The sequence below is a fragment of the Myotis nattereri genome (assembly GCF_964212035.1).
Source record: "Myotis nattereri genome assembly, chromosome: X".
Taxonomy (NCBI): Eukaryota; Metazoa; Chordata; class Mammalia; order Chiroptera; family Vespertilionidae; genus Myotis; species Myotis nattereri.
The window spans coordinates 114720991-114735904 of record NC_138078.1 but is presented as its reverse complement, the minus strand read 5'-3'; the positions used below and the strand labels follow the sequence as shown (position 1 = coordinate 114735904).

Here is a 14914-nt window from a genome sequence, read left to right as displayed (position 1 = left end):
CATTTGTAGTTTATTTGTGACCAGTTTCTGAAGTTAGTTAGAGCACAGAGATAACAGCATTACAAGTCCAATCCTTCTATTTATGAGTTTTCTTATTTAAAATATATATTTTTATTGATTTCAGAGAGAAAGGAAGGGAGAGGGAGAGAGAGATAAAAACATCAATGATGAGATAGAATCATTGATCAGCTGCTTCCTGCATGCCCCCAACTGGTGATCGAGCATGCAACCCAGGCATGTACCCTTGACTGGAATAGAACTTGGGACCCTTCAGTCTGTAGGCCAATGCTCTGTCCACTGAGCAAAACCAGCTAGGTCTATGAGTTTTCTTAACACTCTTCTTAGCTGAGCTATAGTCGCACTGAGCTCTTTGGTGTTCCTCACACATTCAATACAAGACTCAGTGTTTTGTGTAATTGCTGTTCCTTCCTCCAGGAAGGTTCCTCAACAAGATATTCATATAGGTTCACGTCATTCAATTCTTGATTCAAATATTACCTCCTTCAAGAGGCTTTCTCTATCTACTCTTATTTTTTCTTCATAGCACTTGACATTATTTCATTTATTTGTTTATTTGTTTCCATACAGCTATATTATATTAATTACATCATGTTAACTGACTGCCTACTGAACCCACCACCCTCTCATATGGTCCTGAAAGGCTGGAGCTTTTTAAAAATAGTATTTACTGCTGTAAACTTAGAGAAAAAAATAGTGTCTGGTACAAAGTAGTCATTCAAAAATATTTGATGAATCAGTATAATTTAACACTGCCTTATTTGTTCATTACTGGTATTCCCTTAATTCTAGCCAGTTGCATCATAATATTTATACTGTGGTTTGAGTTACTTGCCTAAACAGTGTGTTTATAAACACATAGCAGAGATCTGGATAGAAATCCACTAGAAGCAAAGGACTCTATCTTCTTCATTCTCTAGCCAAGGCTGATATGCAACCAGTGTGTGTCCTTGTTAGACTATATTGGTTGTTTATATCAAATATCCATATTGGCCAGCCAGTACCTTTGCTGTTCTGGCTGTTAAATATTTTGATAGCCTTTTCCTGTATTCTCGGCATTCCCAGTGTGCCCAGGTATGCTTTGAAAATCCTTGTTTAATGAATCAATAAATACATCTCATAGTGGAATTACTATCATATCTTTCTAGTGGTGTGTGGGTATGTTTCATATGTCAACATAATTTTATTTATTGGTCTTACTATGAACAAAATATTATTTTTTCTAATAGAACTGAAATACTAGTTATTTAGTTACCTTGGTTTATCCTGCATATAAGTGCAGTTTTTTACTACCTTTCACAACTCAGTATTTTGAAGTTCAGTTTGGAGGAGAAAAAAGACCAATAGCCTTGCTGTAGTAGCCATAGCCTGAAACAAGTAATGTAACTTTCATTATATAGTCATGCAACTAGACACTAGAAATAGTTTATTGTCTGGAGAAGACATAGTAAACTCAAAAAATTATAAAGCTTTACCACCCTCAAAGGATACTCTACTAAATGTGCCCATACCTCTTTATGTGTCTTGATTGGCTAAAAGCAGTTCATTTCATTTGATGGTGAAAATTAATCTTTACCTTATTATTTTGAAGTGATTCTGAGGCATGCATTTTCTCTCTCATTTTTCAGCACCATCAGGAAACTTGCTTAACTTAAATAAAGTATATAAAATAGGCCCCTTGATCTTCAAAATGAGAACTACTGTGCCTTTTGTTCCTTATGGCTCATCTAATTCACAAAAGTAACTGAACCGAAGGAAATCAAACGCATTTTCAATATGGTGTTTAATATACATAATATTCAAAGTATTTGTGGGGCAGAATAGACCATACTTTCTATAAAACTGATAAACAGCTTCAAATGGAGCAAGTATGTTAAACCAACCATACTTTGAGTCTTTTGGCAAGATAATCTCAGAGATGTCACTAACATAGCTTTATTAGCATGCTATATTGCACCTTACTTAGAATCACTATGACTTGAGTTTCAGTTGTTTCCAATAATTACAACAGAAATTCATCAGGCAGCACTGACTTTAACCCCAAAAAAGGATGTAAACCAATAAAATCCTTAAGTATTTGAGGGATAAATTAGAAGTTAGGTATTAGGAATATCTTTAGCTCCAACTAAAAGTGGATGAATGATTTTTTTGTTTTGTTTTTAATTTATATTTATTGTTGAAAATACTACAGATATCTGCTTTGGGTTTTTGTTGCTGTTTTTTCCCCCATTGAGCCCCTCCTCCCTTCACCCGCCTCTCCCAAATCTTTGCCACACTATTGACTGTGTCCATAAACTATGCAAATATGCATAGAAGTTCCCTGGTTAGCCCCTCTCCCCCGTAACCCTCACCCCAACTTTCCCTCTGAAATTCAATCTCTTCATGCTTCTAAGACTCTGGATCTATCTTGTTCATAGTTGTATTTTGTTCATTAGATTCCATATATGAGTGAAATCATGTGATACTTACCTTTCTCTGACTGGCTTACTTCACTTAGCATAATACTCTCCAGGTACATCCATGCTGTTGCAAATGGTAAGAGTTCCTTCTTTTTTATAGCGGTGTACTATTCCATTGTGTAAATGTACCACTGCTTTTTGATCCACTCGTATGCTGGTGGGCATTTGGGCTGTTTCCAAATCTTAGCTATTGTAAATTGTGCTACTATGAACATAGGAGTGCATATGTTCTTTCTGATTGATGTTTCTGATTTCTTAAGATATATTCCTAGAAGTGGGATCACAGGGTCAAATGGCAGTACCATTTTTAATTTTTTGAGGAAACTCCATATTGTCTTCCACAGTAACTGCACCAGTCTGCATTACCACTAGCAGTGTACTAGGGTTCTCTTTTCTCCACATTCTTGCCAACACTTGCCTCTTATTGATCTGTTGATGATAGCCATTCTGACAGGTATGAGGTGATACCTCTTTATTTTGATTTGCATCTCTTGAATTATTAGTGACTGGGCATCTTTTAATATGTCTCGACCTTCTGTATGTCCACTTTGGAGAAGTGTCTATTTAGGTTCTTTGTCCATTTTTTATTAGATTGGTTGTCTTCCTTTTGTTAAGTTGTATGAGTACCTTATATATTTTGGAAATTAACCCCTTATCAGATGTATTGGCAAATATGTTTTCCCATACAGTGGGCTCTCGTTTCATTTTATTGATGGTTCCTTCTGCTGTGCAGAAACTTTTTATTTTGATGTAGTCCCATTTGTTTATTTTCTCCTTCGTTTCCTTTGCCATAGGAGATGGATCTGTTACACATTGCTATGAGAGATATCTGAGATTTTGCTGCCAATGGTTTCTTCTAAGATTTTTATGGCTTCCCAATTTACATTTAAGTCTACTATCCATTTTGAGTTTATTCTTGTATATGGTGTAAGTTGGTGATCTAGTTTCATTTTTTTGCATGTACCTATCCAGTTTTCCCAACACCATTTATTGAAGAGACTGTCTTGACTCCATTGTATGCTCTTGCCTCCTTTGTCAAAGATTAATTGAGCATAATGGCTTGGGTCAATTTCTGGTGTCTCTGTTCTGTTCCACTGATCTCTATGTCTGTTCTTTTGCCAGTACCAGTATGTTTTGAGTACATTCTCTTTGTAGTATAACCTGATATCTGGTATTGTTATTTCTCCAACTTTGTTCTTCTTTCTCAAGATTGCTGTGGCTATTCAGGGTCTTTTTTGGTTCCATATAAATTCTTGGAGTGTTTGTTCTAGATCTATGAAGTATGCCGTTGGTATTTTAATAGGGATTACATTGAATGTATAGATTGGTTTGGGTAGTATGGACATTTTAATGATGTTGTTTCTACCAGTCCATGAACATGGTATTTTCTTCTACTTGGTTATGTCTTCCTCTATCTCTTTTTTCAATGTCTTGTAGTTTTCTGAGAACAGGTCTTTTGCCTCCTTGGTTAAGTTTATTAGGATCGTAATTTTTTGGTTGCAATGGTAAATGGGATTGTTTTTTTGGTTTCTCTTTCTGAGAGTTCATTATTGGTGTTAAAAAATGCCATCAATTTCTGGGTGTTAATTTTGTATCCTACTACATTCTGAATTCATGTATTAAATCTAGTAGTTTTGGTGGAGTCTTTAGGGTCTTCTATGTACAATATCATGTCATCTGTGAATAATGAGAGTGTTACTTCCTCCTTTCCAGTTTGGATGCCTTTTATTTTTTCTTCTTGTCCAATCACTAAGGCTAAGACTTCCAGTACTATATTGAATAATAGTGGTGAGGAAATCCCTGTTTTGTTCTTGTTCTTATGGGAAATGATTTTAGTTTTTTCCCATTGAGTATGATGTTGGCTGTAGGTTTGTCATATATGGCCTTTATTATGTTGAGGTATGATTCCTCTATTTCCACTTTGCCATGAGTTTTTATCAAGAAGGTGTTGGATTTTGTCAAAAGCTTTTTCTGCGTCAATTTATATGATCATGTGATCTTTTGCCTTCTAATTTGTATATGTGATATACCACATTTATTGATCTGTGGATATTGTATCAACCTTGCATCCCTGGAATAAATCCCACTTGGTCGTGGTATATGATCATTTTAATGTATTCCAGGATTAAATTTGCTAATATTTTATTAAGGATTTTAGCATCTATGTTCATCAGGGATATTGGACTGTAATTCTCTTTCTCTGTAGTGTCTTTATCTGGCGTTGGAATTAGGATAATGCTAGGCTGGTAAAAAGAGCTTGGAAGTGTTCCTTCCTCTTGGATTTTTTGGAATAGTTTGAGGAGTATCAGTGTTAGTTCTTCTCTGAATGTTTAGTAAAACTTCCCTGTGATGCCATCCAGACCAGGGCTTTTGTTTGCTGGGATTTTTTTTTTATTACTGCTTCAATTTCATCAATAGTTATGGGCCTAATAAAGTTTTCTGATTCTACCTGCTTGAGTTTTGGAAGATTGTATTTTTCTAGGAATATGTCCATTTCATCCAAGTTGTCCAGCTTGTTGGAATATAGTCTTTCATTGTATTTTTTTTTTTTACATTCTTTGCATTTCTGTAGGGCCAGTTGTTACTTCACCTCTTTTGTTTCTGATTGTGTTTATTTGGGTCCTCTCTCTTTGTTTCTTGATGAGTCTGGCTAAAGGTTCATCAACTTTATTTATCTTTTTAAAGAATCAGCTCTTGGTTTTATTGGTCTTTTGTATTGTATTTAGTCTCCATGTCATTTATTTCCACTCTGATCTTTATTATTTCTTTCCTTCTACTTACTCTGAGCTTTTTTGTTGTTCTCTTTCTAATTCTTTAAATTGTAGGGTTTGAAAACTTACTAAAAGTTTTACTTGGAAGTTCCATTTTTAGTTTTTTGAGGAAACTCCATACTCTTCTCCACAGTGGCTGCACCAGTTTGAATTCCCACCAGCAGTGAACGAGGGTTCCTTTTTCTCTGCATCCTCGCCAGCATTTATTTGACCCAGTGATCCCACTTCTAGGAATATATCCCAAGAAACCAGAAACACCAATCAGAAAGGATATATGGATTTCTATCTTCATAGCACAATTTACAATAGCTAAGATTTGGAATCAGCCTAAGTGCCCATCAGCAGATGAATGGATTAAAAACTTTGGCACATCTACACAATGGAATACTATGCTGCTGTAAAAAAGAAAGAACTGTTACCATTCGCAACAGCATGGATGGAGCTGGAGAGCATTATGCTAAGTGAAATAAGTCAGTCAGAGAAAGATAAATATCACATGCTCTCACTCATTTGTGGATTATAATGAACAACATAAACCGATGAACAAAAACAGATGTAGAGACAGAGAAGCATCGAACAGATGCTCAAAACTCAGAGGGAAGATAGGGGAGGGTGGGGGTGAGGGGGAGAGATCAACCAAAGGACTTGTATGCATGCATATAAGCATAAGTGATGGATGTGGACAACAGGGGGTGAGAGTGAGGTCAGGATTGGGGGGATGAGGGGACATTGGGAGGGATAAGGACACATTTGTAATATCTTAATAAAGGGAGAAAAATAAAAGTAAAATAAATAAATAAATAAATAGCTATCATTAAAAATAAAAATAAAGTTTTACTTGTTTTTTGAAGTAGGCCTGTAGTGCTATGAACTTCCCTCTCAGGACTGCTTTCACTGTGTCCCATAGATTTTTGGTTGTTGTGTGCTCATTTGTTTCTAGGAAGTTTTTTATTTCTTCATTGATCTCATTGGTAACCCATTCATTGTTTAATAACATGCTATTTAGCCTCCATGTGTTTGAATGTTTTGGGGTGTTTTATTGCAGTTGATTTCTAATTTCATGCCATTGTGATCTGAGAAGATGCTTCATATGATTTCAATCTTCTTGAACTTGTAGAGATTTAGTTTGTGTCTTAACATGTGGTCTATCTTTGAAAATGTCCAATGTGCACTTGAGAAGAATATATACTCTAGCTTTGGGGTAAAAGGTTTTGTAAATGTCAATTAATTCCATCTAATCTAGTCAGACATTTAGGATTGCTGTTTCTTTGTAGTTTTTTTATTTATTTTTTTTTTTGGTCTAGAACAGAGGTTCTCAACCTGTGGGTCGCGACCCCTTTAGGGGTCGATGACCCTTTCACAGGGGTCGCCTAAGACCATCAGAAAACACATATATAATTACATATTGTTTTTGTGATTAATCACTAAGCTTTAATTATGTTCAATTTGTAACAATGAAAATACATCCTGCATATCAGATATTTACATTATGATTCATAACAGTAGCAAAATTACAGTTATGAAGTAGCAACAAAAATAATTTTATGGTTGGGGGTCACCACAACATGAGGAACTGTATTAAAGGGTCGTTCACAGCATTAGGAAGGTTGAAAACCACTGGTCTAGAAGATCTATCCAGTGATGTCAGTGAGATGTTGAAGTCTGTCACTATGATTGTATTGCTGTCTATCCCTCCTTTAAAATCTTCCAGATTTTTTATGTATTTGGATGCTCCTGTTTTGGGTGCCTCTAAGTTTACCAGAGTTATATCCTCTTGCTGTATCAATACCTTTAGTATTATGAAGTGGCCTTCATTGTCTTTTATTATGGCTTTCACTTTGAAGTCTATTTTGTCAGATATGAGTATTGCTACCCCAGCTTTTTTTATTTTTCATTTCCATTTGCCTGAAAAAATTTGTTTCATCCCTTCACTTTCATTTTGTGTGAGTCATTTGTTCTGAGGTGAGTTTATTATAGACAGCATATATATGGATCATGTTTTCTTATCCATTCAGCTACTCTATGCCTTTTGATTGGAGCATTTAAGCCATTTACACTTGAGGTTATTATTGATAGGTACTTATTTGCTGCCATTCTTACTTTTTATGCCTGTGTTCTTCTCTGTTCTTCTCTTTCTCTCTATGTCTTCTTTTTACTCCAGTCCCTTTAGCACTTCTTGGAGTGCTGGTTTGGTAGTAATAAATTATTTTAGCCTGTTTTTGTCTGAGAAGCTCTTTATTTCATCTTTGATTTTGAATGATAGCCTTGCTGGATAGAGTGGTCTTATGTGCAGTCACTTGGTTTTCATCACTTTGTATACTTCATGCCACTCCCTTCTGGCCTTAAGTGTTTCTATGGAGAAATCAGCTGATAGCCTAATAGGGGTTCCCTTGTAGGTAAGTTTCTGTCTCTCTTTTGCAGGCTTTAAGATTCTTTTCTTTTTGTCCTTAATGTTTCCCATTTTAATCATTATGTGCCTAGGTGTGGGTGTTTTGTGGTTCATCTTGGCTGAAACTCTCTTTATTTCCTGAACTTAAGTGACTTTTTCCCCTCACCATAAATTTTCTGTCATTATTTCTCCAAGTAGGTTCTCTATTCCGTGCTTAGATTTTTCTCCTTCTGGTACCCCTACAATGCAAATGTTGTTACATTTCATGTTGTTCCAAAGTTCCCTTAAACTCTCCTCCTGCTTTTAATTTTTTTTCATTTGCTGCTCCAAATGGGTGTGTGTGGGGTTTTTTTCTACTTTGTCTTCTAATTAACTAATTTGGTCCCTATCTTCTTCTAGACTACTCTTGAATCCTTCCAGGGTGTTCTTTACTTCAGCTATGTCATTCCTCATTACCACTTGATTCTTATTTATTCTTTCAACCTCTCTTTTCATATTGTTGTAGCCCTCATTAAGTTCCTTAATATTCTCATTAATTTTCTTATAATTCTCATTAAGTTGCTTGTAGTTCTCACTTAATTTTTGAGCACCCTTATTACCATTACTCTGAATTCTTTATCTGACAGATTGCTTGCCTCCATTTCACTTATTCCTTTTCTGGTGATTCCTCCTTTTCTTTCATTTGGGGGTCTTTTGTCTCTCCATTTTTTTTCTGTCATTTTGTATTTGTTTCTATGTATTAGATCAAACTGCTATGCCTCCCAGACTTTGTGGGGTGATCTTATGTAGTCAGTGTTTTGTGGGACCCAGTGGTGCATTTTCTTAGATCTCCTGAGCTCGGGGCTCTAGGAAAGTCTCTTGCTTGAGTTATATGGTTTCTCCTGTTGTAGTTGAGTCTTGAATGTTATTCTCCCATTCGTGGATGGAATCTCCTCACAGGCTGGCTGACTATGTGGCTGACCCCTGGCCATGTCGAGTGAGCTGTTGTGGAGGTGCAGTCTCTGGGTGTTTTCTGTCCTTCCTTGATATGTCTCCTCCTCAGCTGGACCTCAGTTGGTAATTCCAGGTGAATGTTCTCCAATGTAGTTGTATTCCCAGTCTGGTCTTGGGATGAAGTGCATGACAGGTCTGCCTATTCAGCTGCCATTTTCCCCTCCTTGGATGAATGATTTTTTATTTATTTTTATTTTTTTATTTTTTAAAATATATGTTATTGATTTTTTACAGAGAGGAAGAGAGAGAGATAGAGAGTTAGAAACATTGATGAGAGAGAAACATCGATCAGCTGCCTCCTGCACATCTCCTACTGGGGATATGCCCGCAACCCAGGTACATGCCCTTGACCGGAATCGAACCTGGGACCTTTCAGTCCGCAGGCCGACGCTCTATCCACTGAGCCAAACCAGTTTCGGCAATTTTTAAATAGTCTATCTGGCTGGCTTTCCTGTTCTCAATTGCTAGTTCATATACTATATATGAGTGCTAGTCATACAAAGTAGTACCTTTCATTCTGCCTAAGCACATAAAGAAATATATAAGATGTCTTATGAACACATGCACTTTTTTCCTTTAGGTAATATTTACTTGATGTTGAAAATTGCAATGAGAAAACAAATAAAAAGATTCCCCCAACTTCTGTCCTAGGCACCATTTTCTCCTAACATTCTCTTCCCTCATTCACCCTATTAACTTTAATTGTTGCCTCTGTGTATATATGATTCTGCAGTCTTGCTCTAGCCTTAATATTTCTCCAGAACCTCAGGCCTCCAGAACTGTGTTGACCATGACTATCTGGATAACCCATCGATCCCTGGAACTCAGAATCTCCAAAGATGAATTTATTGTATTCCTCCCATCACTCATCCTGCCCCAAATCAACTAATTATCAGTCAATAAGCACATGTCCAGTACTATTTGTAGCTAGTGCTCAGCTATGTGTGGAATTCCCTAACTATATTAATGGTTCTACCATGCTTTCAGTTATGTAGGCCCCAAACCTTAACCATTTTAGATTTCTTTCTTTCCCTCACTTTTTTCTATGCCCTACCCCCACACCTACACATAAACATAAGCATGCAGGAACACACACACACGTAAACACACGTAAACATTTGGCAGAGCTTGTTGCCAAATGTTGAGATAACATTCATGTAATTTCTCCTTAAGGAATCACCTTCTTTGCATTTGCACTGCCATTGCTCTATTTGAGACACTCATTTATCACCTTGATTATTGTAATGCCTTCCCAATTTGTGTTGTTGTCAAATCTTTAGGCCTAACATTCATTCTCCCCACTACTACAGGATTTATCTTTCTACAAAAGGTGCTCTGATGACATAATTTATTTGCCTAGAAACCATCAGTGCTCCCCATTGTTATCAAATTAATCTTCCTAAAGTAAACTGATTGTATCACTCATCTGTTCAGAAAATAGCAATGCCTGCCTGTTTCCTAGTAAATAGAATCCAAATATCTTTAGTGTGGCATTCAGTGTCCTCCACAATATAGCCCTATTCTATCCTTCCAGCCTTAACTTCACTACCATCTACACATAGCTAAATTCAGACTCAACCCCAGCAACTTCCTTTACCTCAGAGACATCTCGTACTTTACAAAGTCATTTTTTGTACAACCTGCCCCCTTGCCCCTCCCATTGTTGTCTCCTGTCAAAACCCTACACATCCTTCAAGTTCTATTATTATGTCATCTGTGATTAGCCCAGCCAATTTTAATCTATTATTCTTCTAATCCATTTCTTTTAAAAACAAAAAGTTCTTTTTCCCCCTATGACAAACATCACACATATTCATTGGAGAAAAAAAAAACAGATAACACAGAAATCATAAAGGAGATAATAAAAACCCTCTGTCAGCCAGCCCTTCATGCTGTTATCATGTTGGGATATATCCTCCCAGCCTTTTTTTCCAGACATGAACACACACACACACACACACACACACACACACACACACACTATAGATTGCACTATTCATACTATTTAGTAGCCTGATGGTTTTCATTTGATGCATTATAAACATTTACCATGGCATTACATAGTCTTCTGCAACATGATTTACTAGCCATGTAATCTTACATTATTTATAATCACCAGTTATTTAATTAATGTCTTTTTTTATGAACATTTAGATTGATCCTAACATGGTACTGGTTTTTAAATATTATAATAAATAGCTTTGTAATTTGATACACATTCATAGTTAATTCATAGAAATTACTGGATAGAAAGGTAAGCCAAGTTTTTAAGGTATTTTTAAAATATATTTTTATTGATTTCAGAGAGGAAGTGAGAGGGAGACAGACATAAACATCAATGATGAGAGAGAGAATCATGGATCAGCTGCCTCCTGCATGCTCTCCCCACTGGGGATCAAGCCAGCAACCTGGGCATGTGCCCTGACTAGGAATCAAACTGTGACTTCCTGGTTCATAGGTCAACGCTCAACCACTGAGCCATACTAGCTGGGCTAAGATATATTTTTTGAATGGTGCTATATTGCCTTCCCAAAAGGCGATTTTAAAAAATGGTACCATCAAGCCCTGGCTGTGTGCTCAGTGGTTAGAGTGTCAGTCCCCACATCAAAGGGTCATGAGTTCTATTCCCAGGCAAGGGTACACACCTGGATTACAGGTTAGATCCCTGGCCCCGGTCAGGGTGGCAACTAATTGATGTCTCTCTCTCTCTCTCTCTCTCTCTCTCTCTCTCTCTCTCTTTCTTCTTCCCTCTCTCTATCCCTCCTCCTTCTTCACTTCCCTCCCTCCTTCCCTTCCACTCTGTGTAAAAAAAAAAAATCAGTGGAAAAATATCCTTGTGTGAGGATCAGCAAATATAATAATAAAAAAAATACTATCCAACTTCTAATCCTTAAAATTTAACAATAGCTACTTAGAAAAGTGGCTACAGGTATGATGTAGGTATGTAATCCAAGTTGGTTGGGATAACTATAAGAAAACTGATCATGACATTTTTAGGTTCAAAAGACAGCTGGTTTAGAGACCTTCTCAGCGAGTCTGGAATAAGTTCATGTATGGCTTGTTTTCTTGCAGCAGTACATTTGTTCGGCCTGACTTGGCAGTTGCAACCAGTTGAAGGACAGCTCTATGAAAATGGAGTTAGCAAAGGGAACAGAGGGACCGAATCCGTGGATACTACTTACTCTCCAATTGGAGGAAAAGTTTCCGATAAATCAGAGAAAAAAGGTACAGTGATCAAAGTGATGGGTTGATTATTGATTACTTTTCTTCTAATTTGGTCATTAGAACCAAATCTGGGATGGGTTATCTTCACATTAAAATTCTCAAACACTTGAAAGAGGTATTCTACATGAACAGAATAAATACATGTAAATGCCTTCTGAAAGCAAATTTTCCTTTCTCTAGTGCCTTGAGTATAAACCAATTAAACTTTTCAAATATGTTGGCAATTTTAAAAATAGATAAATATTTACTAGATGGAGATTTCAATACAATGGAAATTGCATTTCACATATAACTACCCTGAAGCAACGTGGGATTTTGATTAAGTTCTCTGTGCCCAAGTCCAGCATTTATATATAACATTTTACAAAGGGTATATGGAAATTTCTTCTCTTTATAATAAGAAAAAGCCTTTTATGCTTAACATAAGGGTGAATGTTTATGTCAAAGTGCAGGGACATGAATTTTTTCTAGTTAGGGAACATGAGTTCTTTCTGGATGGAGAAAAGAAAAAAGCACTTTGAGTACTGAATTGTTAAATTTAAACAACATAAGCTTGAACTGCCTGACTTATTTACAATAAATGCCACAGTACCAGCACTCCCAACATCTTATTCACATTGAATGAACCTAGTATTAATATATAAGCATTGAAAATAGCTGGAAGTTTTTATTATGATTTCTCTTGAAATAGGATTCAGTACAGAGGGACTCTAGCCATGTTCAATCCAAAAAGTAAATATTGAAAACAAAAAGTAAAGCCAGCACTATCCTAAATATTTTTATGATATCATATACAGGGTGTCCCCCAAAAATATATGCACACTTTAACAACTGACAGAGCTTACATTTTGAAAATGAAATGTATTTTAATAAATACTGCCTTTATAATTATTTCAAGTGTGTATACATTTTGGAAGACACCCTCATATGAGTGAATGAATGATCCAAACCTATCCTCTAAAAGCTTACAATTTTATAGAGGTAAGAAAGTTTTATTTTGGTTCACTAGTTCCAAATAAAATATTTTGTTTTGAAGTTGTTTGGATTGCTACTCATTACTGGTGTTTTTTCATTTCTTTGCGGGGGAGGGGGGGGTAATTCATGGGTTTTGTTCTGTTTTATTTTTGTTTGCTTTTGAAAAAGTAACTTTGCTTTGGTCTATGCCTCAGTTAAAATTAATGCTCAGGTTTAGGAAAATGTTATGGTTTGTTTTAGTTTTCAATTCATGATGCAGTTTGCTTTATTTAGAAATATTGTTTCTAGCCTGGACTGACTTTTCCTAACAATTTTACTGTTGTTGCTGAGAGGGGCTGATGGGTAGTATAAGGGTCACAGATGCCAGAGGGAAGGATCTCAATACACTTGGTCTTGGACTTTTTCTCCCTTCTCTCCTGCTATTCAATTTCTTCTTATCTGCAAGTACAAGAGCCACCACTTGGTAGCATTTCTTGCCATTTATACTGAAAATCATGAATTATATGTTTGAGGAAAATTAAACATTCAAGACAGCAGAAGATCATCACATAGCTTTGAAAGGCTTCAGACAGGCCTCCCCAAGATGTGCCACTTGGGCATGTGGATTATTTTGAGCTGAAGGCAATTGAGACCCTGCAGCCTCAAGAGAAACTTTTACCTCCCCCTTAGAGGTTTTAAATTTGTTCTCCCTTACAGAATTTGAATTTGGGGCCTAGCCCATAGTACGAATTATCACCAGAAATAACTTTTTATGACCTATGTATAGGGCAGGGCAAACGTCTAATTACTGAACATCTGCTCTTTTTGTCATCCTACAAATTACCCTCTTCCCCTCTGAAGCTTCAGGGCATCTTACCTCTCTCTCCCTTAGTTCAGAATATAATACACCTTGTTTTCCCTTCTGTCTCTGAACCTTTCATGTAGTTGGGGTTTCCATACATACCTAATTAATTAAATCTCATTATCTTCTCTTGTTAATCAGTCTCATGTAGACTTAATTATTAGACCAGCCAAAAGAACCTAGAAGGGTAGAATAAAATTTCTTCCTCCCCCAACAGTTGTCATTAGAGAATATTCATTTCTATATTTTAACTCAGATCTCTATCATTCTTATCCACAAAGTAGTTTGATGATGAAGACTTAAATTTATGAAGCAATTATCACGTGGCAAGAATTGTTCCAGACACTTAGCATGTATTATATCATGAAGGTAACTTTATGGTTCCCATTTTCCAAATGAGAAATAGGCACTGAGAAGTTAAGTAACTTGCCCAAGGTCAGAGAACTAGAAACTGGTGGTGTTATTTCCAGAGCCTTGCCTCTTAACTTCTATACTACACTGAAATTCACATACAAAACCTATATGAAAACCACAAAGACACTTTACACAATGAAAGCAAAGCCCTAAAGTCTATCCATGATATATTTTCAAGAAATTTTATACACCTATATTTTTAATGATGTGTGACAAGTTTCATAAATGAAAAATATTTTTAAGTTTCTGCTCAATTATATCAACACATGGGATGGTCAAACTGATTTCAATTTAATACTTTATTAAGGCAAATCATTAAGAGTTAATGCCATATACACCAAGGTGTTATGTTAAACTGACTTTTCATAGGAGTCTGAGCAAAAACTTAATGATAACTAGACATTATACTTCTGCTATATTAGTTCTTCACTACATATTACTTACCAAGTGAAAACAGTGCTCTTCTTTCTAGTGCCATGTGTATACTAAACCAAACCTTGTAAAAGATGTAATGTAAGGCTATTTTCAAATGGTCAAATGTTTCCTTTTATGACTTTCTAGCATCACACACCCCATAAGTACAGTTCTAGGAGCTTGTCTTAGTGCTGCTGTATGAATTAAAATATAAAACTAAAAACCAGATCATTCTTTTTACATTGTTTTCTTTATTCTCCTAGAGAATTGGGCATTGTAGCACTGTAGTTAAGTGTCTGGACTCTGGAGTAAGACAGATTCTGACATTGAATATTGACACTGCCATTTACTGGCTCTCCAATTCAGGCAGTTAATTCACACAACCTCCTTGAGCCAGTGTTCTCATCTGTAACAT

At 36.1% G+C, this 14914-nt stretch overlaps 1 protein-coding gene across 1 annotated transcript in view; it reads left to right on the top strand.

Annotated features, from left to right (window-relative positions):
• TENM1 (teneurin transmembrane protein 1) overlaps nucleotides 1-14914 on the top strand; it is a 934848-nt gene that overhangs the window by 613524 nt on the left and 306410 nt on the right. Inside the window, exon 9 of the mRNA XM_081115196.1 lies at nucleotides 11703-11855. Within this exon, the coding sequence (XP_080971322.1) occupies nucleotides 11703-11855 (153 nt within the window). The remainder of the gene's footprint in view (nucleotides 1-11702; nucleotides 11856-14914) is intronic.